The 27,130-nt window shown below is 46.4% G+C and overlaps 1 protein-coding gene across 2 annotated transcripts in view; it reads right to left on the minus strand.

Annotated features, from left to right (window-relative positions):
• The window catches only part of LMF1 (lipase maturation factor 1), a 229,513-nt gene that overhangs the window by 150,433 nt on the left and 51,950 nt on the right, over positions 1–27,130 (minus strand). The window contains exons 5-6 of one of the 2 annotated variants that reach the window (XM_073558439.1): positions 7,028–7,117; positions 5,164–5,229 (exon numbers count right to left, since the gene is read on the minus strand). In XM_073558439.1, the coding sequence (XP_073414540.1) occupies positions 5,164–5,229; positions 7,028–7,117 (156 nt within the window). The remainder of the gene's footprint in view (positions 1–5,163; positions 5,230–7,027; positions 7,118–27,130) is intronic. The other variant, XM_073558440.1, reaches the window with a different exon arrangement.

Consider the following 27,130-nt stretch of genomic DNA (forward strand, 5'->3'; position numbering starts at 1 on the left):
CACTATTCTGCTGGTGCAGTTACTGTGTATATACACTCACTGGCCACTTTATTAGGTACACCTGTCCAACTGTGTGTTAAGACTTAATTTCTAATCAGCCAATCACATGGCGGCAACTCAGTGCATTTAGGCATGTAGACATGGTCAAGACAATCTCCTGCAGTTCAAACCGAGCATCAGTATGGGGAAGAAAGGTGATTTGAGTGCCTTTGAACGTGGCATGATTGTTGGTGCCAGAAGGGCTGGTCTGAGAATTTCAGAAACTGCTGATCTACTGGGATTTTCACGCACAACCATCTCTAGGGTTTACAGAGAATGGTCCGAAAAAGAAAAAAAATCCAGTGAGCGGCAGTTCTGTGGCCGGAAATGCCATGTTGATGCCAGAGGTCAGAGGAGAATGGGCAGACTGGTTCGAGCTGATAGAAAGGCAACAGTGACTCAAATTGCCACCCGTTACAACCAAGGTAGGCAGAAGAGCATCTCTGAACGCACAGTGCGTCGAACTTTGAGGCAGATGGGCTACAGCAGCAGAAGACCACACCGGGTACCACTCCTCTCAGCTAAGAACAGGAAACTGAGGCTACAATTTGCACAAGCTCATCGAAATTGGACAGTAGAAGATTGGAAAAACGTTGCCTGGTCTGATGAGTCTCGATTTCTGCTGCGACATTCGGATGGTAGGGTCAGAATTTGGCGTAAACAACATGAAAGCATGGATCCATCCTGCCTTGTATCAACGGTTCAGGCTGGTGGTGGTGGTGTCATGGTGTGGGGAATTTTTTCTGGGCACTCTTTGGGCCCCTTGGTACCAATTGAGCATCGTTGCAACGCCACAGCCTACCTGAGTATTGTTGCTGACCATGTCCATCCCTTTATGACCACAATGTACCCAACATCTGATGGCTACTTTCAGCAGGATAATGCGCCATGTCATAAAGCTCGAATCATCTCAGATTGGTTTCTTGAACATAACAATGAGTTCACTGTACTCAAATGGCCTCCTCAGTCACCAGATCTCAATCCAATAGAGCATCTTTGGGATGTGGTGGAACGGGAGATTCGCATCAGGGATGTGCAGCCGACAAATCTGCGCCAACTGTGTGATGCCATCATGTCAATATGGTCCAAAATCTCTGAGGAATGCTTCCAGCACCTTGTTGAATCTCTGCCACGAAGAATTGAGGCAGTTCTGAAGGCAAAAGGGGGTCCAACCCCTTACTAGCATGGTGTACCTAATAAAGTGGCCAGTGAGTGTACATTACATTACTGATCCTGAGTTACATCCTGTATTATACTCCAGAGCTGCACTCACTATTCTGCTGGTGCAGTCACTGTGTACATACATTACTGATCCTGAGTTACCTCCTGTATTATACTCCAGAGCTGCACTCACTATTCTGCTGGTGCAGTCACTGTGTATATACATTACATTACTGATCCTGAGTTACCTCCTGTATTATACCCCAGAGCTGCACTCACTATTCTGCTGGTGCAGTCACTGTGTACATACAGTCATGGCCAAAAGTTTAGAGAATGACACAAATATTATATTTTCACATGATGTGCTGGCCTCTGGTTTTTATTTGTGTTTGTCAGATGTTTTTATCACATACAGAAATATAATTGCAATCATATTATGAGTAACAAAAGGTTATATTGACAGTTAGAATGAGTTAATGCAGCAAGTCAATATTTGCAGTGTTGACCCTTCTTCAGGACCTCAGCAATTCTCCCTGGCATGCTCTCAATCAACTTCTGGATCAAATCCTGACTGATAGCAGTCCATTCTTGCAAAATCAATGCTTTTATTTTGTCTGAATTTGAAGGTTTTTGTTTGTCCACCCGTCTCTTGATGATTGACCACAAGTTCTCAATGGGATTAAGATCTGGGGAGTTTCCAGGCCATGGTCCCAAAATCTCTGTTTTGTTCCCTGAGCCATTTAATTATCACCTTTGCTTTATGGCAAGGTGCTCCATCATGTTGAAAAAGGCATTGTTGATCGCCAAACTGCTCTTGGACGGTCGGGAGAAGTTGCTCTCGGAGGACATTCTGGTACCATTCTTTATTCATGGCTGTGTTTTTAGGCAAGACTGAGAGAGAGCCCATTCCCTTGGCTGAGAAGCCACCCCACACATGAATGGTTTCAGGATGCTTGACAGTTGGCATGAGACAAGACTGGTGGTAGTGCTCACCTGGTCTTCTCCGAATAAGCCGTTTTCCAGATGTCCCAAACAATCGAAAAGGGGATTCATCAGAAAAAATGACTTTACCCCAGTCCTCAGCAGTCCACTCCCTGTACCTCTTGCAGAATATCAGTCTGTCCATGATGTTTTTCCTGGAGAGAAGTGGCTTCTTTGCTGCCCTCCTTGAGACCAGGCCTTGCTCCAAGAGTCTCCGCCTCACAGTGCGTGCAGATGCACTCACATCTGCCTGCTGCCATTCCTGAGCAAGCTCTGGACTGCAGGTAGCCCGATCCCACAGCTGAAACACTTTTAAGAGACGGTCCTGGCGCTTGCTGGTCTTTCTTGGGCGCCCTGGAGCCTTTTTGGCAACAAAGGAACCTCTCTCCTTGAAGTTCTTGATGATGCGATAGATTGTTGACTGAGGTGCAATCTTTCTAGCTGCGATACTCTTCCCTGTTAGGCCATTTTTGTGCAGTGCAATGATGACTGCACGTGTTTCTTTAGAGATAACCATGGTTAACAGAAGAGAAACAATGATGCCAAGCACCAGCCTCCTTTTAAAGTGTCCAGTGGTGCCATTCTTACTTAATCATGACAGATTGATCTCCAGCCCTGTCCTCATCAACACCCACACCTGTGTTAATGGAGCAATCACTGAAACGATGTTAGCTGGTCCTTTTAAGGCAGGGCTGCAATGATGTTGAAATGTGTTTTGGGGGATAAAGTTAATTTTCTAGGCAAATATTGACTTTGCAAGTAATTGCTGTTAAGCTGATCACTCTTTATAACATTCTGGAGTATATGCAAATTGCCATTAGAAAAAATGAAGCAGTAGACTTTGTAAAAATTAATATTTGTGTCATTCTCAAAACTTTTGGCCATGACTGTACATACATTACATTACTGATCTTGAGTTACATGCTATATTAAACCCCAGAGCTGCACTCACTATTCTGCTGGTGCAATCACTGTGTAGAATCATAGAATCATAGAATCGTAGAGTTGGAAGGGACCTCCTGGGCCATCTGGTCCAACCCCCTGCTCAAAGCAGGATTCGCTAAATCATCCCAGTCAGATGTCTGTCCAGCCTCTGTTTGAAGACTTCCATTGAAGGAGAACTCACCACTTCTCGTGGCAGCCTGTTCCACTCATTGATCACTCTAACTGTCAAAAAGTTTTTTCTAATATCTAATCTGTGTCTCCTCCCATTCAGTTTCATCCCATTGCTTCTAGTCTTTCCTTGTGCAAATGAGAATAAAGTTGATCCTTCTACAATGTGACAGCCCTTTAGATATTTGTAGACAGCTATTAAGTCTCCTCTCAGTCTTCTCTTTTGCAAACTAAACATTCCCAAATCCTGCAACCTTTCCTCATAAGACAGGGTTTGCAGACCGGTCACCATTCTGGTCGCTCTTTTCTGAACTTGCTCCAGTTTGTTGATGTCTTTTTTAAAATGTGGTGCCCAAAACTGGACACAATATTCCAGATGAGGTCTGACCAAAGAGGAGTAGAGGGAAATAATGACTTCACGTGATCTAGACTGTATGCTTCTGTTAATACATCCTAGAATTGCATTTGCCTTTTTTGCTGCTGCATCACACTGTTGACTCATATTCAGTCTGTGATCTATTAGTATACCCAAGTCTTTTTCACATGTGCTGTCACTTAGCCCTATTCCTCCCATTCTATATATGCTTTTTCCATTTTTATTGCCCAGATGTAGTACTTTGCATTTCTCCCTGTTAAAAACCATTCTGTTTGTTGCTGCCCACTTCTCCAGTTTATTTAAATCTTTTTGAATCCTCTCTCTCTCTTCTCTAGTATTAGCTATCCCTCCTAGCTTTGTGTCATCAGCAAATTTAATCAGTAATGTAATGTACATACATTACATTACTGATCCTGAGTTACATCCTGTATTATACCCCAGAGCTGCACTCACTATTCTGCTGGTGCAGTCACTGTGTACATACATTACTAATCCTGAGTTACCTCCTGTATTATACCCCAGAGCTGCACTCACTAATCTGCTGGTGCAGTCACTGTGTACACTGTTATGATTGGGTCACCGAGGAGGAGAGCAAGACCAAGCTAAGCCACAGAAAACCAGAGAGGTTCGTAACTAAGCGGATTGCAGACCACCGATCCTATCCACACAACTAGCAGTAGCTGTGGAGCGTACCTACGATGATCCTAGACGCCTCAACACAACCGGAGAGCTAAATAAGCCTAAAGCAAGAAAAGGGGAAATCTAAACTGCCCCAGAGCAGACCCCAAAGGAATAGACAGCCCCCAAACAAATATTGTCGGTGAGACACGATGAAAACACAAACGCAGGTAGGAGAATAGACTGAGCAAACGATGCGGCCCACACTAACTAGAAAGGACAGGAAAGACACTGGCTGCAATCACGCAAAAAACCCTGCAAAAAATGTCCAACACGTCTGATAGAAAAATACTGAAGTCGCACGACTTCGCCCACTATATCAGCACTCTGGTATATTCTGAAAGCAGAGCAAAAAGAGGCCAATCTAATAAGGGACAAAAACAAACTAGTACAAGCAGTAACATATGGATGGAGATTCAGCACAGCCCCAGCCGGAGCTGGCTGACCTGCACAAAACTGAAATAGACAAAATCAGATGAAATGTGAACAATAACAAAAGAACACTTAGCTGAGCATGCAGGGACTGAGCTGGAAACTAAGACCTCAGGAAGCAGGAAAAAATCCCCAGCAGGGATAGAGGGAGTCGGCTGTCTTAAATCCAGTCGGAAACCCCAGATCTCCAATCGTCCTCCTCATTATCAGGTGGCAAGCCTCTGTTAATCAGATCAGCTCCATTACCTCCAGTAATCACCAGAGGGAGCCCAGAAAGAGAACTCGCGACCCCTCTGTCAATCTGACCAGCTCCACTACCTCCACTAGTAACCAGAGGTAGGCAAGAAAGCGAATTCACAACAGGCCGCTCTTCGTGTACTGACCTCATAGTGATAGTTCATGCAGGTCAGATCTCTCCAGCATTTGTCTCCTCGGATTTTAATAAGACCCTGAAATCGAGAGAAAAAAAGACCCCATTAAACATCAGCGACATAAATATGGCAGCTGCACAGTGATCCTCCCGATCCCCACCCTTCACTCGTGTACACCCGGTTACTTTTTGCACCCTTATGACCCACTTTATTTTGCCGGATTCATAGCTGTGCAAAACTGACAGCTGGGAGTCCAGAAAAGCTGGACGACAACTTATGATCCCATAGGTATGAAAAGCTCGGACTAATACATTCCTCCACATATGGGGTTAATGATGAAGACCTAAGATGGAGCAGAGAAGACAATTGGGCACGCTGGGCAGGGGACATGAGCCAGCCCCGCTCTCTGCCATGGTCTTTGCCAGGTTCCCTGCCCTGATCTCTGCCCCACTCTCTGCTCCGTTCCTAGCCCTGCTCCCAGCCCCGTTTCTTGCTCCGCTCCCTGCCCCACTCCCAGCCCTGCTCTGCTCTCTGTCCAGCTTCCTGCCTCACTATCCCTCTCTGCCCGTTCCTTGCCCCACCCCGCGCTCACTGCCCTGTTCCCTGCCTCTCTCACTGCCCTGCTCTCTGTCCCGTTCCTTGCCCCTGCTCTCTGCCCCGCTCACTGCCCCACTTCCTGCCTCGCTCTCTGCCTCGCTCTCTACCCCGCTCCCTGCCTCACTCTCTGCCCTGCTTCCTGACTCTCTACCTCGCTCTCTGCCCCGCTTTCTGCCTCGCTCTCTACCTCGCTCCCTGCCCTGCTTCCTGACTCGCTATCTGCCCCGCTTCCTGCATCGCTCTGCCCCTCTCTCTACCTCACTTTCTGCCTCGCTCTCTACCTCACTTTCTGCCCCGCTCCCTGCCTCGCTCTCTGCACCACTCTCTGCCCCGCTCTCTGCACCACTCTCTACCTCGCTCTCTGCCCCGCTTCCTGCCTCACTTTCTGCCTCACTTTCTGCCCTGCTCGCTCCCTGTCTTGCTCTCTGCCCCACTCTCTGCCTCACTCTCTACCTCGCTCTCTGCCCTACTTCCTGCCTCGCTCTCTGCCCCGCTTCCTGCCTCGCTCTCTGCCCCGCTTCCTGCCTCGCTCTCTGCCCCGCTTCCTGCCTCGCTCTCTACCTCACTTTCTGCCCTGCTCGCTCCCTGTCTTGCTCTCTGCCCCACTCTCTGCCTCACTCTCTACCTCGCTCTCTGCCCCGCTTCCTGCCTCGCTCTCTGCCCCGCTTCCTGCCTAGCTCTCTGCCCCGCTTCCTGCCTCGCTCTCTGCCCCGCTCCCTGACTCGCTCTCTACCTCACTTTCTGCCCCACTTCCTGAGTCGCTCTCTGCCCCGCTTCCTGCCCCGCTTCCTGACATGCTCTCTGCCCCGCTCCCTGACTCGCTCTCTGCCCCGCTCCCTGACTCGCTCTCTGCCCCGCTCCCTGACTCGCTCTCTGCCCCGCTCCCTGACTCGCTCTCTGCCCCGCTCCCTGACTCGCTCTCTGCCCCGCTCCCTGACTCGCTCTCTGCCCCGCTCCCTGACTCGCTCTCTGCCCCGCTCCCTGACTCGCTCTCTGCCCCGCTCCCTGACTCGCTCTCTGCCCCGCTCCCTGACTCGCTCTCTGCCCCGCTCCCTGACTCGCTCTCTGCCCTGCTGATCCTTTATTATACCCCAGAGCTGCACTCACTATTCTGCTGGTGCAGTCACTGTGTACATACATTACATTACTGATCCTGAGTTACATCCTGTATTATACCCCAGAGCTGCACTCACTATTCTGCTGGTGCAGTCACTGTGTACATACATTACATTACTGATCCTGAGTTACATCCTGTATTATACCCCAGAGCTGCACTCACTATTCTGCTGGTGCAGTCACTGTGTACACTGTACACTCTGTGCCCCGCTCTCTGCCTCGGGCCAGGCCTCTGTCTCCTTTCTGCTTTGATCTGAGAATAAAAAACGTTCTGCTGATTAAGATCACAAACTTTCTGATGAAGGACGGTCAGAAGGCGGCATCCAGGGGCGGCCACATGTGGCCTGACACAAAGCATGTCTTCACCTCTTCATCTGAGCGGCTGCACAGAGGAGCGGCCATCACTGAGCGCACATGTTAATAATGAGACATCTCTGCTCATCACCGGGTGTCATCCCTCAGACAAGGCTCCTCTGTATCTCCAGCCGCAAACAGGTGGCTTTAAAGGGGAATCTGCACCTTTTTTGACTGCCTTCATGTTGCTTTTTAAGTCCAATTTTTCTGTGCCAACTCATTTCATAATTGATCAATATAAAGTAATCGGGATGCAGAGCTACAAACCTCCTGCTGTGGACATACAGCTACAAGATACATACAGCTCTGCCACCACTAGAGGGAGCTCACCGCATACTATGTCATTATTGATTTCAATGTAAAGTCTGTATGCAGTAAGCTCCTGAGCTCCCCCTAGTAGTGTCTATATTAGATATTTTACTCTTATTACATTTTGTGATCATATTGAAAGCCCAAAAAAAAAGTTCTCCGCTCTGGGTCCCATGACAATAAGTCGATCATTAAGTGTTAATCAGCAAGCAACTATAATCTTTAAGGAAACCTGGCAGTGTTTAGTTTTCCTGCAGCACCCCCGCAGGAGACATTAAGCATTACACAGCGTCTATTGAAATTAATGAGTTATATGTGTAATCCAGGATATGTCCTAAAGAGCGAGAGAAATTCTCTGTAACCACTCTTCTACCTGGACAAGAAATGTGGATCCTGAAAGAAAGACCCCCTTCTTTTCTGGACCACCCCTTTAAAGGTGGCAGAATGTACCACAAGGATTTTATTAATGGGGCTGTGACTTCTGGGAATCCAAGAGAAGACACAGATGGGCTGCTGTTTTATCTATCGCCTTACTTTACACTGCAGCTCTGCTTTTTTTTTTTTTTTTTTTTTAGAATGGCTGCTGAATATCCAGCTAAGAATTCAGTACAGGAAAAGCAGATTTACATCATAAGGATGAAGTGCTGAATGTATACAAAAGTAAAAATTACCACCTTTATCTTAGCAGGGGTCCTAAATGGGGGGAATGTGAAGAATACATGGGTGTCATTGAATAAAATAGAGGGAGCATTGTGTAGATTAGATGGGGCATTGAGTAGAGTAGATGGGGCACTGAGTTGAGTAGATGGGGGCAATGAGTAGATGGGGGCACTGAGAAGTGTAGATGGGGGCATTGAGTTGAGTAGATGGGGCACTGAGTAGAGTAGATGGGGCACTGAGTAGAGTAGATGGGGCACTGAGTAGAGTAGATGGGGCACTGAGTAGAGTAGATGGGGCACTGAGTAGAGTAGATGGGGCACTGAGTAGAGTAGATGGGGCACTGAGTAGAGTAGATGGGGCACCGAGTAGAGTAGATGGGGCACTGAGTAGAGTAGACAGGGGCACTGAGTAGAGAACATGGGGGCACTGAGTAGAGAAGATGATGGCACTGAGTAAAGAAGATGGGGCACTGAGTAAAGTAGATGGGGGCACTAAGTAGAGTATATTGGGGCTTTGAGTAAAGTAGATGGGGCACTGAGTAGGGAAGATAGGGGGCACTGAGTAGAGAAGATAGGGGGCACTGAATAGAGTAGAAGGGGCACTGAGTAGAGTAGATGGGGCATGGAGAACTGTAGATGGGGCAATGAGTAGAGATGATAGGGGGCATTGAGTAGAGTAGATGAGCCACTGAGTAGAGTAGATGGGGGCACTGAGAAGTGTAGATGGGGAATTGAGTAGAGAAGATAGGGGGCACTGAGTAGAGTAGATGGGACATTGAGTAGAGAAGATGGGGGAATTGAGTAGAGGGGGCACTGAGTAGAGTAGATGAGCCACTGAGTAGAGTAGATGGGGGCATTGAGAAGTGTAGAAGGGGCATTGAGTAGAGAAGATAGGGGGCATTGAGAAGTGTAGATGGGGCATTGAGTAGAGAAGATAGGGGGCATTGAGTAGAGAGTGGGCACTGAGTAGAGTAGATGGGGCATTGAGTAGAGAAGATGGGGGAATTGAGTAGAGGGGGCACTGAGTAGAGTAGATGAGCCACTGAGTAGAGTAGATGGGGGCATTGAGAAGTGTAGATAGGGCATTAAGTAGAGAAGATAGGGGGCATTGAGTAGAGAAGATGGGGCACTGAGTAGAGTAGATGGGGCATGGAGAACTGTAGATGGGGCAATGAGCAGAGATGATAGGGGGCATTGAGTAGAGTAGATGAGCCACTGAGTAGAGTAGATGGGGGCCCTGAGAAGTGTAGATGGGGAATTGAGTAGAGAAGATAGGGGGCACTGAGTAGAGTAGATGGGACATTGAGTAGAGAAGATAGGGAGCATTGAGTAGAGTAGATGGGGGTAGTGAGTAGAGTAGATGGGGGGGCATTGTGTAGAATAGATGGGGCACTGAGAAGAGTAGATGGGGAATTGAGTAGATGGGGAATTGAGTAGAGTAGATGGGGCATTGAGATGTGTAGATGGTGAATTGAGTAGAGTAGATGGGGCTCTGAGTCGAGTAGATGGGGCATTGAGAAGTGTAGATGGGGCATTGAGTAGAGAAGATAGGGGACATTGAGAAGTGTAGATGGGGCATTGAGTAGAGAAGATAGGGGGCATTGAGTAGAGAGTGGGCACTGAGTAGAGTAGATGGGGCATTGAGTAGAGAAGATGGGGGAATTGAGTAGAGGGGGCACTGAGTAGAGTAGATGAGCCACTGAGTAGAGTAGATGGGGGCATTGAGAAGTGTAGATAGGGCATTAAGTAGAGAAGATAGGGGGCATTGAGTAGAGAAGATGGGGCACTGAGTAGAGTAGATGGGGAATTGAGTAGAGCAGAGGGGGCATTGAGTAGAGTAGAGGGGGCATTGAGTAGAGTAGATAGGGGCACTGAGTAGAATAGATGGGGGGGATTGAGTAGATGGGGGATTGAGTAGAGTAGAGGGGGCACTGAAGAATAGATGGGGCATTGAGTAGAGCAGAGGGGGAATTGAGTAGAGCAGAGGGGGCATTGAGTAGAGTAGATGGGGCATTGAGTAGAGTAGATGGGGCATTGAGTAGAGTAGATGGGGCATTGAGTAGAGTAGATGGGGGCATTGAGTAGAGTAGATGGGGGCATTGAGAAGTGTAGATGGGGCATTGAGTAGAGAAGATAGGGGGCATTGAGTAGAGAAGATGGGGCACTGAGTAGAGTAGATAGGGGCACTGAGTAGAGTAGATGGGGGGGATTGAGTAGAGTAGATGGGGGGGATTGAGTAGAGTAGAGGGGGCACTGAAGAATAGATGGGGAAGTGAGTAGAGTAGAGGGAGAATTGAGTAGAGTAGATGGGGGCATTGAGTAGAGTAGATGGGGGCATTGAGAAGTGTAGATGGGGGAATTGAGTAGAGAAGATAGGGGGCATTGAGTAGAGTAGATGAGGCACTGAGTAGAGTAGATGGGGGTAGTGAGTAGAGTAGTTGGGGGTATTGAGCAGAATAGATGGGGCACTGAGAAGAGTAGATGGGGAATTGAGTAGAGCAGAGGGGGCATTGAGTAGAGTAGATGGGGCATTCAGTAGAGTAGATGGGGCACTGAGTAGAGTAGACGGGGGGCATTGAGTAGAATAGATGGGGCACTGAGAAGAGTTGATGGGACATTGAGTAGAGTAGATAGGGCACTGAGTAGAGTAGATGGGGCATTGATTAGAGTATATTGGGGCACTGAGTAGAGTAGATGGAGGCATTGAGAAGTGTAGATGGGGCATTGAGAAGAGTTGATGGGGCACTGAGAAGAGCAGATGGTAGCACTGAGTAGATTTGATGGGGCACTGACAAGAGTATATGTGGCATCGGGAAGAGTAGATGGAGCATGGAGAAGAGTAGATGAGAATATTGAGAAGTGTAGATGAGGGGCACTGAGAATATATGGGGCATTGAGAAGAATAGATGGGGCACAGAGTAGAGTAGATGGGGCATTGAGTAGAACATTAAGTAGATCTCCTTACAGACATGTTTCGCTCTTACCACCCTCATCAGTGCATGCACTACAGTTGAATTACAATGGCTGCTCTGAGGGAAAAGTTAGTTAATTCTGCTCATCCAGATATTCACTTCCATTGCCAGTTTGGTCTGCAGTTGAATGTCCTGCAAGCTGTAGATGTGTATAATCATCCCCAGTAATTACAGAGGCCGGTGACGGACTCCGTCCAGCCTTTGTGTTGTGACAGTAGATCACGCGCCCAGGCGGTAATGTCATTGGCAGCGATCTTCACCAGTCTACACTGCCCCGTCTTACTTGCTGCCAGCTTCCTTCAGCTTTAGATGTAAAGATGGAGGAGGGGAGCGCCTTATTTAATGCGGAGAAAAGTAATAGGAGGATAGAAAAAACACTTTTGGATAGCCCTACTTCGGAGTTAACCATTTATATGCTACCTTTAAAAAAAAAAAAAAGTATAGGGCAGCATCAGGGTCACAATACGACTCCCACTTGAAAAATTAAGTAGCTCTTAACCAATCAGATTGCTGGCTTGATTTATGAAAGGGGTCTCAAAAAGTAAAGCTTCAATTTGATTGGTTTCCCCACTTTCCCCTTGCACTTGTTAGAGTTAGCAGAGATAAGTAGTGGTCGAGGAGTAGGAAGTTAGCAAAGAGCACAGCGGTAAGAGAAGTGTGTTGATTTTGCAGGAGGAAGTGACCTGTCCATAATGGGTCAGTGGGCACAGGTTAGAAAGAGCAGGATATTTTACAGAGAAAGTTGTGAAGTGGGCGAGTATAGAAGAACCTGTAGCCAATCAAATCTTGGTTATGATGTCAGCAGCAGAAGTGGAGTGTGTTGATCTTGAAGCAGGCAGTAACCCGTCCATCGTTTGTCGCTAAATACAAGTTAGAAAGGGCAGGATTCTCCACGGGAAAAGGAGTTGTGAAGTGGGCGAGTATAGAGCAATCTGTAGCCAATCAAACGTTGGGAACAATGTCGGCGCCAGAAGAGGACTGTGTGTTGGATTTCAGGAGGCAGTTATCAGGGGTCAGTGGGAACAAGTTAGAAAAAGTAAGATTCTTCACCAAGAAAAGAAGTAGGCAGAGGTAGAATGCCATGTAACTAATCAAATGTTGGGAAAAATAGCAGCAGAAAAGGAGTGTGCTGATCTTGCAGGAGGAAGTCACCTGCACATCATGTCTCAGTGAGAACAAGTTAGAAAAAGCAGGATTTTCTTAAAGTATTTCAGCAAAGAAGATGTGAAGTGGGATAAACCAATAAGATCATAGTTATAATGTCAGCAGCAGAGGCGAAGTGTGCTGATCCTGCAGGAGGCAGTAACCTGTCTATCATGTGTCAGTGAGCACAAGGTAGAAATAAAAGGATTCTCTACAGAGCATTTAATCACAGAAGTTGCCAATGATACCTTGGGTATACTGTCAGCAACAGAAGAGGAGTGTACTGATCTTGCAGGAGAAAGTGACCTGTCCATCATCTGCCATTGAGCAAAAGTTAGAGATCAGGTTACTCGACAGAGAATTTAATCACAAACGTTGTGATGTGGTATAAAACTATCTGTATCCAATAAGACCTTGGGTATATTGTCATTAGCAGAAGAGGAGTGTGTTGATCTTGCAGGAGGCAGTAACCAGTTCTTCATGTGTCAGTGAGCACATGCTAACAAAGAGCAGGATTCTCTACAGAATATTTCAGCAAACAAGATGTGGAGTGGGATAAAACTATCTGTAGCCAATAAGACTGTGAGTATACTGTCAGCAGCAGGAGAAGAGTGTGCTGTTCTTGAGGGAGACACTGACCTGTCTAGTTCTACAAAGGGGAAGGATAGTGATACAATGTAAGGAAGGGAATGGAGTCGATCAGAAGGCTAAAGGAGGTCAGTGTCCTCTACCTGCACTACACGGGCTTATATACGAATGAATATCAGCACATCCTGCCACATTCAGCTGTCTCGGCGGACCATTTATTGTGTATGATGACACGGGAGAGAAGGATCAGGCTGTTGGACTTCAACGTGCCCCATCCTAATGGTCTCCAGGGAGATAATCGACAACCAGAAATGTTGGCCATGCATTACTTCCTTGTCCACATTTTCAGAAGACATGCACTCTCAGTCGAACTGAGCGCGCATGTGTATAAGAGAATCAACAAAGACTAGGGGCCATGTAACACGTATGACCAGTTTTAGATCTGGAGAAGTTTTCTTTTTTGGAGCAGTAGGTCACATCCATCATCGCTGATAGCCAGGCAGGAAACCGACGTGACACTTTGGGGCCGATGAAAGCAAGATAAATATATACAAGGATATAAGAAGTGGTATGGAGAGGAGATGGCGTCCCGCCTCCGATTGGCGCATTGGCGTCAGCTCGTAAGAGGTTTCCAAGTAGCGGCCATCTCTACATAAATCAAGAGTCAATGAGATGAATGAAGGCCTCGCTAATTGGCTCCGGGTTAATTACCGCCCGCTGCTGCAGCAGAACAGCTGTTTCGGTACAGTACGGCAGCTCCAAATTGCTGGGGTATGGCGTCAGCCATTTATTATAAACACGGCCTCTATCTCCACCCAAGGGACGGACGGACGCCGCGCGGAGGCTGTTTATAGAACACTGGGCGCTTATGTGCAGCGGAGCAGGCGGCAGGAGGGAGCAGATCCCGCTCTAATTGGAAAATAAAAAATTTTTTTTTACGTTTTGCACTTTATTATGCCTCCCTCTAAAAGAAAAAAAAACAGGATTTATTGCAACCCTGGACCCACCAATGACCAGAGACACCAGAGAAGTGCAGCAGACATGAGAATGTCAGATGCAGCAGAGTTCTGCAGATGGCGCCAAGTTGAATTTTCCCAGACGTAGCAGAACTGAGTTTGTCTGATGCACTGCAGTAGGATGTGCCAGGTTTGTACAGTGCAGCTCTGCTTCATTGGTTAGATGTAGCAGAGCTAAGTTTATCAAGAGCTATCAGGGCTGAACTTGCAAAGGGTAGACGAGCGGAGATGGTCATGCAGAGCAGTGTATTCGTATTCTCACCCTCAATCACACTCCAATCTCTCCACCATGGCCAAGACCAAAGAGCTGTCTAGGGACACCATGGACAAAATTATAGACCTGCACAAGGCTGGGACAGGCTATAGGACAATAGGCAAGCAGCTTGATGAGAAGGCAATAACTGTAGGCACAATTATTAGAAAATGGAAGAAACAGAAGATGACTGTCAGTCTTCCTCGGTCTGGGGCTCCTTGCAAGATCTCGCCTCGAGGGGTAAGGATGATTCTGGGAAAGGTCAGGAATCGGCCCAGAACTACACGGGAGGACCTGGTCAATGACCTGAAGAAAGCTGGAACCACAGTCTCAAACATTACCGTTAGTAAAACACTACGCCGTCATGGATTACAATCCTGCAGGGCATGCAAGATCCCCCTGCTCACGCCAGCACTTGTCCAAGACGGTTAGAAGTTCGCCAATGACCATCTGGATGATCCAGAGGAGGCATGGGAGAAGGTCATGTGGTCAGATGAGACCAAAATAAAACTTTTTGGTATTAACGCCACTCGCTGCATTTTTAGAAGAAGAAAGACAACCCCAATAGCACCATCCTAACCGTGAAGCATGGTGGGGGAAACATCATACCTTGGGGGCTGCTTTTCTGTAAAACGGACAAGACAACTGCACTATCCTGAAGGGAGGATGGATGGGGTTCATGTATCGTGAGATTTTGGCCAACAACCTCCTTTCCTCCGTAAGAGCATTGAAGTTGGATCGTGGCTGGGTCTTCCAGCATGACAATGACCCAAAACACACAGCCAGGGAAACAACGGAGTGGCTCCATAAGAAGCATTTCAATGTCCTGGAGTGGCCTAGCCAGAATCCAGACCTGAACCCAATAGAAAGTCTTTGGAGGGAGCTGAAAGACAATGTTGCACAGCAACAGTCCCGAAACCTGAAAGATCTGGAGAAGATCTCTATGGAGGAAGGGGCCAATATCCCTGCTGCAGTGTGTGTGAACCTGGTCAAGAACTACAGGAAACGTCTGACCTCTGTAACTGCAAACAAAGGTTTCTGTACCAAATATTAAGTTCTGTTTTCCTATTGTATCAAATACTTATTTCATCCAATAAAATGCAAATTAATTTTGTAAAAATCCAACAATGAGATTTTCTGATTAATATTTTTAGATTCTGTCTCTCACAGGTGAAGTGTACCTACGATAAAAATTACAGATCTCTCCATTCTTTGTAGGTCGGAAAACTTGCAAAATCGTCAGTGTATCAAATACTTATTTTCCCCGCTGTACTAACAGGGCATTGTCAAAGGGTTAAATAACAAAACTAACGCTGCTACATGTGTATATAAAGAAGCTACTCATTGTCGCCCCCTAGCTAAGCAATTTGCATGAAAGAGGGACAGATCAGATGAGAACATTTCTGGTTCATTTATGGAACGTTAAGACTCCGAGTGGGCGGGACATTCTGCAGCCAATCACATCACGGCACGTCACAACACGCCCCTGAGGAGCTTTGTCTTGCTCTCACTGCTGAACTGATTGTATAATGCAGGGGTAAAAAGGGATAACTTCTCTGATCGCAGGTCGGGTTGCCACTTTGAGTTGTGTGGCTTTTCTTCATCAGTAAATATGTATTTGATTGCAGCTTGCTCACAGTCAGTAGTCACCGTGATCGTGTCAATCAGTAACTGCACACTACGCATGGCGTCAGTGACCGCGTACAGTTGGGATGTGCAGGTCTGAGCAGGTCTCTCTCTTGTTTGTGCAGCCGTGGATTATTGACCAAGGTCTCAGTTGCCGAGTGACTGCCATTGACTGATATGACACACGATGGGCTTCCCTTCCGATGAAGAAGCAGCGAGCACTCGCTAATGAGTGATTATTCCGGATCGGTGCTTCTAGAGATGATGTAAGACTCCGCAAGAATCCGGAAAACTGTCCACAGGGGCAACAGACCTGCAGAGGACGCTGATTACTTTTTTTTCTCTTCTCAATTCACAGCAGTGCATTGTGGGATCTGTCACACTGTTAGCGCAGCTTGGTCATGTGATGTCTGCATTGCCCCAAAAGGTGTAAACCGCCTGTAAATTTAGGCAAAGGTGATGTCTTTTTTGTTACCATGCGGCACATTTCGGTACCATATGGCAGTATTACATAGGTATCATATGGCAGTGTTACCTTGGCACTACATAGGCACTATATGACAGTGTTACGTAGGCAGGATATGGCAGAATTATGTAGGTACTACAAGGCAGTATTATCTAGATACTATAAGCAGTATTATGTAGATGCTATATGGCAGTATCATGCCAGTACTATATGGCAGTATTATGTCACATCTATGTGGCAGTATTATGTCACATCTATATGACAGTATTATGTGGACACTATATGGCAGTATTATGTCACATCTATATGGCAGTATTATATAGATACTATATGGCAGTATTATGTAGGCACTATATGGCAGTATTATGTCACATCTATATGGCAGTATTATGTGGGCACTATATGGCAGTATTATGTAGGCAGTATATGGCAGTATTATGTCACATCTATATGACAGTATTATGTGGACACTATATGGCAGTATTATGTCACATCTATATGGCAGTATTATATAGATACTATTTGGCAGTATTATGTAGGCACTATATGGCAGTATTATGTCACATCTATATGACAGTATTATGTGGACACTATATGGCAGTATTATGTAGGCACCATATGGCAGTAATATGCTGTTACTGTATGGAAGTATTATGCCGGTACTATATAACAGTATTACGTTGCATCTATATGGCAGTATTATGTAGCCACTATATGACAGTGATATGAAGTTACTATATGGCAGTATAATGGTGTTACCATATAGCAGTATTATGACAGTGCTATATGGCAGTAGTATGGAGGCACTATATGGCAGGATTATGTAGGTAATATATTATGTGGCCACTATACTTTTGCCACTGGCATTTGGGTACTATATGGAAGTATTATATAGACAATTGTGTGTCACTATTATGTGGCCACTGTGTCTGTTGTACTTTAATTGGGCACATACTAGTCACTTGTACTTGGGTACCATATGTCAGTCTTATGTAGGCATTACAGGGCAGTGTTAGTTGCGCGCTAATGCTTTTTGCACTCCTAATGGGCACATTCAAGTGTAATTATTTGGCAATGTTATCTGGGCACAATATGGCGGTATTGCGCAGGCATTATTATGTGGGCACTATGTTTTGATATATTGAGCAAGTACAGGTGCTACCATGAGAGTGTTATTTGGGTAGATGGCAGTATTACGTGGGTGCTATGCGGCAATATTACATGGGTGCTTTGCGGCAGTATTACGTGGGCGCTGTATTTGTTGCACTTTTATCGGACACGCTGGTGGCATCATTAATGCGCAGTTATTTTGCTACTCCATGGTTGTATTATGTGGCCACTGCATTAGCTGCACTATTATTTGGCACATGTTGGTGGATTTATTTAATCCCACACATTTTGCCTTGAGGCCTCCAACCAATATGTGGCTGTCCCTGTAATTTTTCTTAACTGAGGGTGCTTCCTAGATATTTACACGGATCACCCTACTTTTTCTTTTCAGGTGACCTTCTACTGGGGGGGGGGGATCTTGTTATTATTGTAGTCGCTTCCCTTCCTCCTCCTGAGAGTGAAGTTGCCGCTCTCGGTGCAGCCTATGATCAGTTGCTTGGATCCAGGGCTTGCATGGGACTGCTTGGCGAGAGTGTTCCTGTAGGATTGAATGGCTGATAAGTCCTGTACGGTATCAGGAGCGTGCATGTACTAATCTCCTGCTCCAAAAATGCAAAGTCAAAGAGAAACTCTCCCACGGCTAGCAGAGCCCAGAGGGGCAGAGGTGGGCAGGCGCAGTACAGGGTGGTGACGCCGGGTCCTGGACCTGTCGTATCAGCGATAATGCTCCAATACAGAACACAGCTGCCACGATGCTGATCTTTATCTCCGTCTACTTGACAGCGGCACAAAAGCAGCTTTTACAAGCGGCCAGAAACAGGACTTGTGTATTCTGGCTCCCGGTCCCGTAATGGTGTAAGATCGGTGGCAGAACCTCATTTCTAGAAGGCGCTGGATGCAGGGTTTTGGATGAAAACGTAATATTAGGGACTATTGGTCGTTTTTGGGATGGGTCCATAAATATGGTTCCCCAGCTTTGGGCGACTGGAGCTGTACTGAGCATGTGCGACCACTCAGTGTCTATAGGCATGGTGGTCGCACACGCTCACTACAGCTCCATTCCATTGGAGCCTTCCCCCTCTCGATCGATGGAGCTCCCAGTGATCGGACGTTTTCTCACCGATCCCTTGAATATTGTTTGATGCTGAATTTTACATCTAATTCCAACTATTCTCTCCTTTACCAATAACTATACATAAAAAAACCTTCTGTCACGTCGAGAAAGGGACTGACTTTAAAAAAGCTATCAGGATAACTGGCTTTCTAATCAAGAATCCGCACGTGATCAATCGCGATCGAGAAAAGCTTCATGGTTTCCCAACAGCGGCCACTACAGGGGAAGTTTGGCATTGCATGCAGATGTATAATAGAGCATGAAATGAGTCCTCCAGAGGTTCTTCTTTCTATGATGTCCATATAACCTTATAGGCACAAACTGGTTCTATTATATAGTTACCGTACTAGCAGAAAAATAAGCCAGTTTCCAATTGAACAGAAATAGAAAAGGGCCAAGGTTCAGCCCCCGTTTGGATGCTGGACCTTTCTAATGAAAATTTTCAAAATTGTCAAAAAAAAAAAAAAGTTCTCTTGGGAAGAAGTAAAATTCGATAAAGAACAGGAAACAGGTGCCCTAACTGGATTAAGACCTTGACCCTTCCCCTTCTGAAGACCACAAAACTCGTCCCTAACCCAATTTATGCAATCTCTGCCGCCGAGCCTCTGGCACAGAGATTCCCAACCAGGGAGGTCGACCCCCGTCGCCGTCAGGCCCTCGCAAACTCTAGCAATTACTTTCTGGATGGGAGAACCTGGATTAAATTAATTTTTTTTTGTTTTAAAGAGTTATCGGACATTCCCAAGACCCTCTGCCCCGATACAATTCTTCCCTCTAGACATCACCAGACACAAACCACCTGTACCTAAAATCAACCTCTGACCCTCATCAAAAAAAAAAAGGAAAAATACATAAAATATTCCAAAGTAATTCTTCTTCCTTCAAGATCTCTGCTTGCTGCCCATGAGCGGATTCATTTTTGCTTGCATTCTGCTGTGGCTGATCAAATACTGTTAGCAGCTGAGGGTTTGGTACAATTGTGTCCAGTGTAGACAATCCTCTGTTAGATTAAAATGGTGTTCAGTCCAGGAGGATACATGTTACCTGCCAAAGGTCATAAAACCAAGTAGCGGACGGCGGGAGCTGAGCGTGCTCATTTATAAGTTACCCATTTATAGGGAACATTATCATCCCAAATTATTACCCTCCTGTATCCCCAAAAACCAACAGACCAATAAAAAGGGGTCCCCCACCATCATAACCTGCTGGCCCCACAGGAATATTCACTTAAAGGGCATCAGTCCCTTGACATAAATATGTAATTTTCTTACCTGGTGTAAATGTTGCCGCTCTCCCGATTCCGGCGCTGTTTTTCTTTTTTTCCTGCGCCTCTCCATTGCGGAGATATGGCTACTTTTTCCCTGTAGATCAATCTACTCTTGTTAACTGAGTGGGTGTGGTCTATAAAAAGACGTACCCAGAGGAGCGTTGATGACCGCGCCCACTTGGCTAACAAGACCAGATTTATATATAACGGAACAAGGGGCCGTATCTCAGGAACGGAGAGGCGCAGGAAGAAGAGAAAAACATCGCCGGATTCAGGAGAACAGCGGCATTTACACCAGGTAAAACATGACTTATTTATCACAAGTGACAGTTCGTCTTTAAATGAAGTTGTACGAGGAGGCGAAAAACAGCCCTGTGCGGGTCAGAAATAAAACTATACATTTTGTGACATTTCAGTTTTACGTCAGAATTCTGGGGAAAACGGATTGACGAACTGGGGCATCAGAAGACTGAAAACATACAAAAATCTGATTATGTCTGTCGGTTCCCATCTAGGCAACTCCCTGCTCGCTCTGGTCCGAGGGTCTTTAACAAAGGCTGCTGCAAGACCCGACAAGCATGCTGGGAGTTGTAGTTTCATAATAGCTCAAGAGCTACAAGTAGAAGTTCACTGGTCTAATATTTCCATCCTTAATCCTAAGCCTCGCCAAGGATCTCCTCTCTAGAACCAGTTACTGCTCGGAGTGCATCCTTAAAGGAGTATGCCTCAAAAATGGTTATCCTATACCTGGGTGATCACTGGGGGAGTCGACCGCTTGACCCCTTATCGATTCAGAGACCTGCGGCCCCATCCCGAATGGAGCGAAGATGCTCATGAGCGGCATCCGCTCTCGTCATTGTCTATGGGGCTGATGGAAAAAGCCAAGGACAAGGAATGGAGTGAGGTCCCCTTTGCTACTGTCGGGACAGGGGTACAGAACCCCGATCATGGAGGGTCCCAGTAGTTGGAACCCCAAGTTATCACCTATTCTATAGAGAATGAATAACCCTCTGAATTACGAGACGAGTGGTATTTGGTCCCTCGCCATAAATACTACCGCCATATGGGACACCCACGATACCCCGCATCGGTAAAAGGCAAAAAGCGATGCCATGCATTTCATACACAGCCATTCTCTTGACACCGTCCCTTTAAAGAAGATTGCAAATCTGCAAAAAGACGTCTGCGCACTTTGTTTCCCAACAAGGGCAAAATGGGGGATAATTAAAATGTCAGCGGAGCGCTAAGCCGACATGAGGAGCTGACGGGATTCCTTCACAAGTGGGGAACGACCATATTATCCGGATCTATTGATTTCTTCTCCACAATACAGATGTCAGATTTTCCACGGATTTTAGAATTTTTTTTTTTCTCTGCGGTGTCAGAGGAACAAAGCCGGCATTCAGCCCCTTCTCAGCCCAAAGTGAAGCTGGATGAGGAGGGGGCGAGATGGCACGGACAGGCCAATGGGGAGGGAGGACGCCCGAGAAGTTAGGTGACCCTCCGCTACGCCTGTAAAAATTCCATTGATAAAAGCTTGGGAAAGTGGCAAGGATCGGCAGACACTGCCCCCGGCGTCAGTACCGGGCAGCAGAGTGTCAGCTCCACAGGCGCAGGCCAGGAATATTTTCTAAATTCTTTTTCATTTTTAATCCCTCCATGTTATAAAGATTAAGGTCTGAGGGTCCTGAAATTCCACAATCCAAGCAGATGTCTGTATCCTGACACCCTGATTATGACACTGGTCCCAACACTGCTAATTAATGGGCCGAATGCCGGGATATAGAAATGGCACCGGGGATAAGCGTCTACAGGACACCGAAGATACCGCTCATCACAGCGTGGATCCACAAGACGGCACTGAATATTAGCATCCATCCTACATCCCAAAGTCAGCCATTGTCCGAGGATCAGCAAGGCACAAAAAGCATGGGCCTACAGGGGAAAAGATGGGAACCCTCCCGTACTGATCCTGAGTTACTCCTGTATTATACTCCAGAGCTGCACTCACTATTCTGCTGGTGCAGTCACTGTGTACATACATTACTGATCCTGAGTTACATCCTGTATTATACTCCAGAGCTGCACTCACTATTCTGCTGGTGCGGTCACTGTGTACATACATTACATTACTGATCCTGAGTTACATCCTCTATTATACCCCAGAGCTGCACTCACTATTCTGCTGGTGCAGTCACTGTGTACATACATTACATTACTGATCCTGAGTTACATCCTGTATTATACCCCAGAGCTGCACTCACTATTCTGCTGGTGCAGTCACTGTGTACATACATTACTGATCCTGAGTTACATCCTGTATTATACTCCAGAGCTGCACTCACTATTCTGCTGGTGCGGTCACTGTGTACATACATTACATTACTGATCCTGAGTTACATCCTGTATTATACGCCAGAGCTGCACTCACTATTCTGCTGGTGCAGTCACTGTGTACATACATTACATTACTGATCCTGAATTACATCCTGTATTATACGCCAGAGCTGCACTCACTATTCTGCTGGTGCATTCACTGTGTACACATACATTACTGATCCTGAGTTACATCCTGTATTATACTCCAGAGCTGCACTCACTATTCTGCTGGTGCAGTCACTGTGTACATACATTACTGATCCTGAGTTACATCTTGTATTATACTCCAGAGCTGCACTCACTATTCTGCTGGTGCAGTCACTGTGTACATACATTACATTACTGATCTGGAGTTATTTTTATCATTATTATTATGCATTTATATAGCACCATTTATTCCATGGCGCTTTACATGTGAAAAGGGGAAATACATAGACAAGTATAGTAAACATGTGTAAGACAAGGGACACACAAGTACATAAGGAGAGGGGACCCTGCCCGCGAGGGCTCACAGTCTACAGGGATGGGTGAGGATACAGTAGCAGAGGGTAGAGCAGGTCATGCTGTGGTTCAGTAGACTGAGGATCATTGTAGGTTGTAGGCTTGTCGGAACAGGTGGGTCTTCAGGTTCTTATTGCAGGTTTCCGTTGATGGTAAGAGTCTGATGTGTTGCGGCAGAGAGTTCCAGAGTATGGGGGAAGCACAGGAGAAGTCTTGTATGCGGTTGTGGGAAGAAAAGATGAGGGAGTAGAGAAGGAGATCTTGAGATGATCGAAGGTTGCGTGCGGGTAGGTATCTAGAGACCATGTCACAGATGTATGGAGGAGACAGGTTGTGGATGGCATTGTATGTCATGGTTAGGGTTTTGAATTGGAGCCTCTGAGCGATAGGAAGCCAGTGAAGGGCCTGGCATAGGGGGGAGGCTGGGGAATAACGAAAAGACAGGTGGATTAGTCGGGCAGCAGAGTGTAGGATGGACTGGAGCCAGAGTGCTAGAGGGGAGGCCAGAGAGTAGGAGGTTGCAGTAGTCGAGGCGAGAGATAAGAGCATGCACTAGTGCTTTTGTGGTTTCATGGTTGAGGAATGAGCGGATCCGGGAAATATTTTTGAGTTTGAGGCGGCAGGAGGAGGCGAGTTACATCCTGTATTATACCCCAGAGCTGCACTCACTATTCTGCTGGTGCAGTCACTGTGTACATATATTACATTACTGATCCTGAGTTACATCCTGTATTATACTCCAGAGCTGCACTCACTATTCTGCTGGTGCAGTCACTGTGTACATACATTACATTACTGATCCTGAGTTACATCCTGTATTATACTCCAGAGCTGCACTCACAATTCTGCTGGTGCAGTCACTGTGTTCATACATTACATTACTGATCCTGAGTTACATCCTGTATTATACTCCAGAGCTGCACTCACTATTCTGCTGGTGCAGTCACTGTGTACATACATTACATTACTGATCCTGAGTTACATCCTGTATTATACTCCAGAGCTGCACTCACTATTCTGCTGGTGCAGTCACTGTGTTCATACATTACATTACTGATCCTGAGTTACATCCTGTATTATACTCCAGAGCTGCACTCACTATTCTGCTGGTGCAGTCACTGTGTTCATACATTACATTACTGATCCTGAGTTACCTCTTGTATTATACCCCAGAGCTGCACTCACTATTCTGCTGGTGCAGTCACTGTGTACATACATTACATTACTGATCCTAAGTTACAGCCTTTATTATACTCCAGAGCTGCACTCACTATTCTGCTGGTGCAGTCACTGTGTACATACATTACATTACTGATCCTGAGTTACATCCTGTATTATACCCCAGAGCTGCACTCACTATTCTGCTGGTGCAGTCACTGTGTACATACATTACATTACTGATCCTAAGTTACAGCCTTTATTATACTCCAGAGCTGCACTCACTGTTCTGCTGGTGCAGTCACTGTGTACATACATTACTGATCCTGAGTTACCTCCTGTATTATACTCCAGAGCTGCACTCACTATTCTGCTGATCCTCCCTTGTTGCTCGCTGTTTGTTATTGCTGGAGCAGGTTAGGTGAACATCCCTAAACCCAGTGATCATTACTCCGGTGGTGACGGCGGAGGAGCTGAGGTGCCAGCAGCGCGTCTCAGCTGGCGTCGAGGTGCTCCGAAGCGTAACGTGGCGGCATGGATCCCACCGGCCTCCAATCCTCTTCATCTCGCTAAATGATCCAATTCTGAATTATTAACCGATGACGTGCCGAAGCAGAAGACGACAGGAGATCTTAAAGGGATTAGAAAATTCTGACCTATGAGCAGCGGTGGGTCCACGGCCTCCATGCAGAAATATGGTCCCAGGTTCCCCTTAAGGGGTCTCCATAGGATAGGTGAACATTTATCTTTCAGACCCCCAGCGATCCTGATAATGGGACCATTAAATGCCAGTTAGGGTGGTCGCCACCACTTCATTCATTATCTGCTGGACTGCGGAGGACCCTTATGGGGAATATAAAGGGGGATTCCGGAAGCCCCGAAGACCCCAGAACCTGAATTTATAGTTTAAGAGATGACAGAAGAGAAATAAAACTTTTTGAAGTCATTAAAACTTTCCAGCGTTACAGTGCGAAGATCAGAGACAAAGAGCTGCTGAGTGTGGGACCCCCGGATGACGAAGAGGGGTGGGGGGTGCAAGTGGGAAGGAGTCAGAGGCTGACATATTTTAGACTTCACTCCCCCCCCCCCAAAAAAAAAAAAAAAAAAAAAAATCCCATGAAGCCCCGATGCCCTGTATGAATAATTAGGGGGCAGCACAAGAAAGCCGTCTTTCTTCACTTCCTCCCCCACTAATGTAATAAAGCTAATTAGTATGAGCGCCGCTTCATCTAGGGGCAGCGAGATCAGCGCCCATGACACGAGGCGGGGTCCACAGACTGGACGTGGAGGGAGGAGGTCAGCCGCAGGATAGCCGGGGTAAGAGGAGAGAAACTGAGAATTTACAGCAGAATAGTGAGTGCAGCTCTGGGGTATAATACAGGATGTAACTCAGGATTAGTAATGTATGTACACAGTGACTGCACCAGCAGAATAGTGAGTGCAGCTCTGGAGTATAATACAGGACGTAACTCAGGATCAGTAATGTATGTACACAGTGACTGAACCAGCAGAATAGTGAGTGCAGCTCTGGGGTATAATACAGGAGGTAACTCAGGATCAGTAATGTAATGTATGTACACAGTGACTGCACCAGCAGAATAGTGAGTGCAGCTCTGGGGTATAATACAGGATGTGAGTCAGGATCAGTGCAGGGTCAGCACTGTGTGTCTATACTCTTCTCCCCGCTCTCCTCTGCGCAGTCTTACATAGGGTCTCTCCCCCATCGCTCATTACCGGCTGCTCCTGTAGATTTTTATGTCCGGTTTCTCTTTGTAGAACATGAAAACTTTTTTCTTCCTGTAGATTTTTCTCTCCAGTTAGGGGCCCGGACCCCGTGTGTCATCGCTGGCATCGGCTGCTGATAATAAAAAAATGAGGAAATACTTTTTGAAATGAGGACAGTTTTGCAAAAAAATAATGCCTTTTGGCCGAGTCACAGAAGAGAAAAAAAAAGGGGGAGAGAGAAAAACCACAGCAAATAAACCGCAAGCAAATCAGATGAAGGCTGAGCCAATGAGATGGGCAGGAGTCCGCGTCCCGCTGCCAGCTACAGATAAGATTCAGAGCGCGGTCTGAGGTTCACCATCACATCCTGTTATTTCTCATACTCTTTTTCGGAGTTTGTTACGGTAAAATAAAAGAGGAAAATCTCCAGTCGGACTTGACCCTCACAGTGCCAGGCTGGAAGCAGCAAAGAAAAGATCCTGTTTGGAGAATAAGCCAGGGGATTGCCTAATTAGCATTTTCTAAATGCAATTCTGCAGGCTTCAGAGCTGAAATCTCGCACAATTTTCTGTTTACTCGGTGTCTGAACAGAGCTCAATACTGTGATTTACACTCTAGGAAGTGTAGCGTTCATATTTGTAATGAGGAAGCAAGACTGCTGATGGTTTCCAGCTGAATTGTGAATGCAGCTCTGGTTTCATCTACAAACTAATAAACAGCAAGGTGAGAAAAAAAATTACTGAAAATCAGCAGAATTAAGGGTGTTTACAGTAGTACTGAGCAGTATAGCTGTGAATCCAACACTGGGATGAGATGAAACGTTTTCTAGAAAGCAGCAGCACAGAGGTCATTATACAGAAGTTGTTTTGAATGAGTCACCGAGGAGGAAAAACAAAAACAAGCTAAGCCCCAGAAAACCAGAGACGTTGGTAACTAAGCGGATTGCAGACCCCTGATCCTATCCACACAACTAGCAGTAGCCGTGGAGCGTGCCTACGATGATCCTAGACTCCTTGTCACAGCCGGAGAACTAAATAAGCCTAAAGCAAGAAAAGGGGAAATCTAAACTGCCCCAGAGCAGACCCCAAAGCAATAGACAGCCCCCAAACATGTATTGTCGGTGAGACAAGATGAAAACACAGACAGAAAAATAGGCTGAGCAAACGATGGGGCCCACACTAACTAGAAAGGACAGGAAAGGAAAGATGCTGTCTGCAATCACGCACAAAACCCTGCCAAGAAATGTCCAACACTTTCTGATAACAAAAACCCTGAAGTCGCTAGACTTCAATTTCCTATATCAGCACTCTGGTACATTCTGAAGACAGAGCAAAAAGAGACCAATCTGATCAGGGACAAAAAGCAAACTGGCATAAACAGAGACATAAGAATGGAAATTCAGCACAGCCCCAGCAGGGGCTGGCTGACCACAAAAACTGAGCAAACCAGACCAAATCTCATGTGAAAAAATAGCAGAGCACACTTAGCTTGAGAAGGCAGAAACAGAGCTGGAAACCAGAACCACAGGGCAGGAAAAAATCACCAGCACAAAATTAGGGAGTCGGCTGTCTTAAATCCAGTCAGAGACTCCTGATGTCCAATCACAGTCCTCCTCCTCAGGTGGCA

Source organism: Dendrobates tinctorius, unplaced genomic scaffold, assembly GCF_039654945.1.
Source record: "Dendrobates tinctorius isolate UK_male_01 unplaced genomic scaffold, ASM3965494v1 ptg000257l, whole genome shotgun sequence".
NCBI classification, from domain to species: domain Eukaryota; kingdom Metazoa; phylum Chordata; class Amphibia; order Anura; family Dendrobatidae; genus Dendrobates; species Dendrobates tinctorius.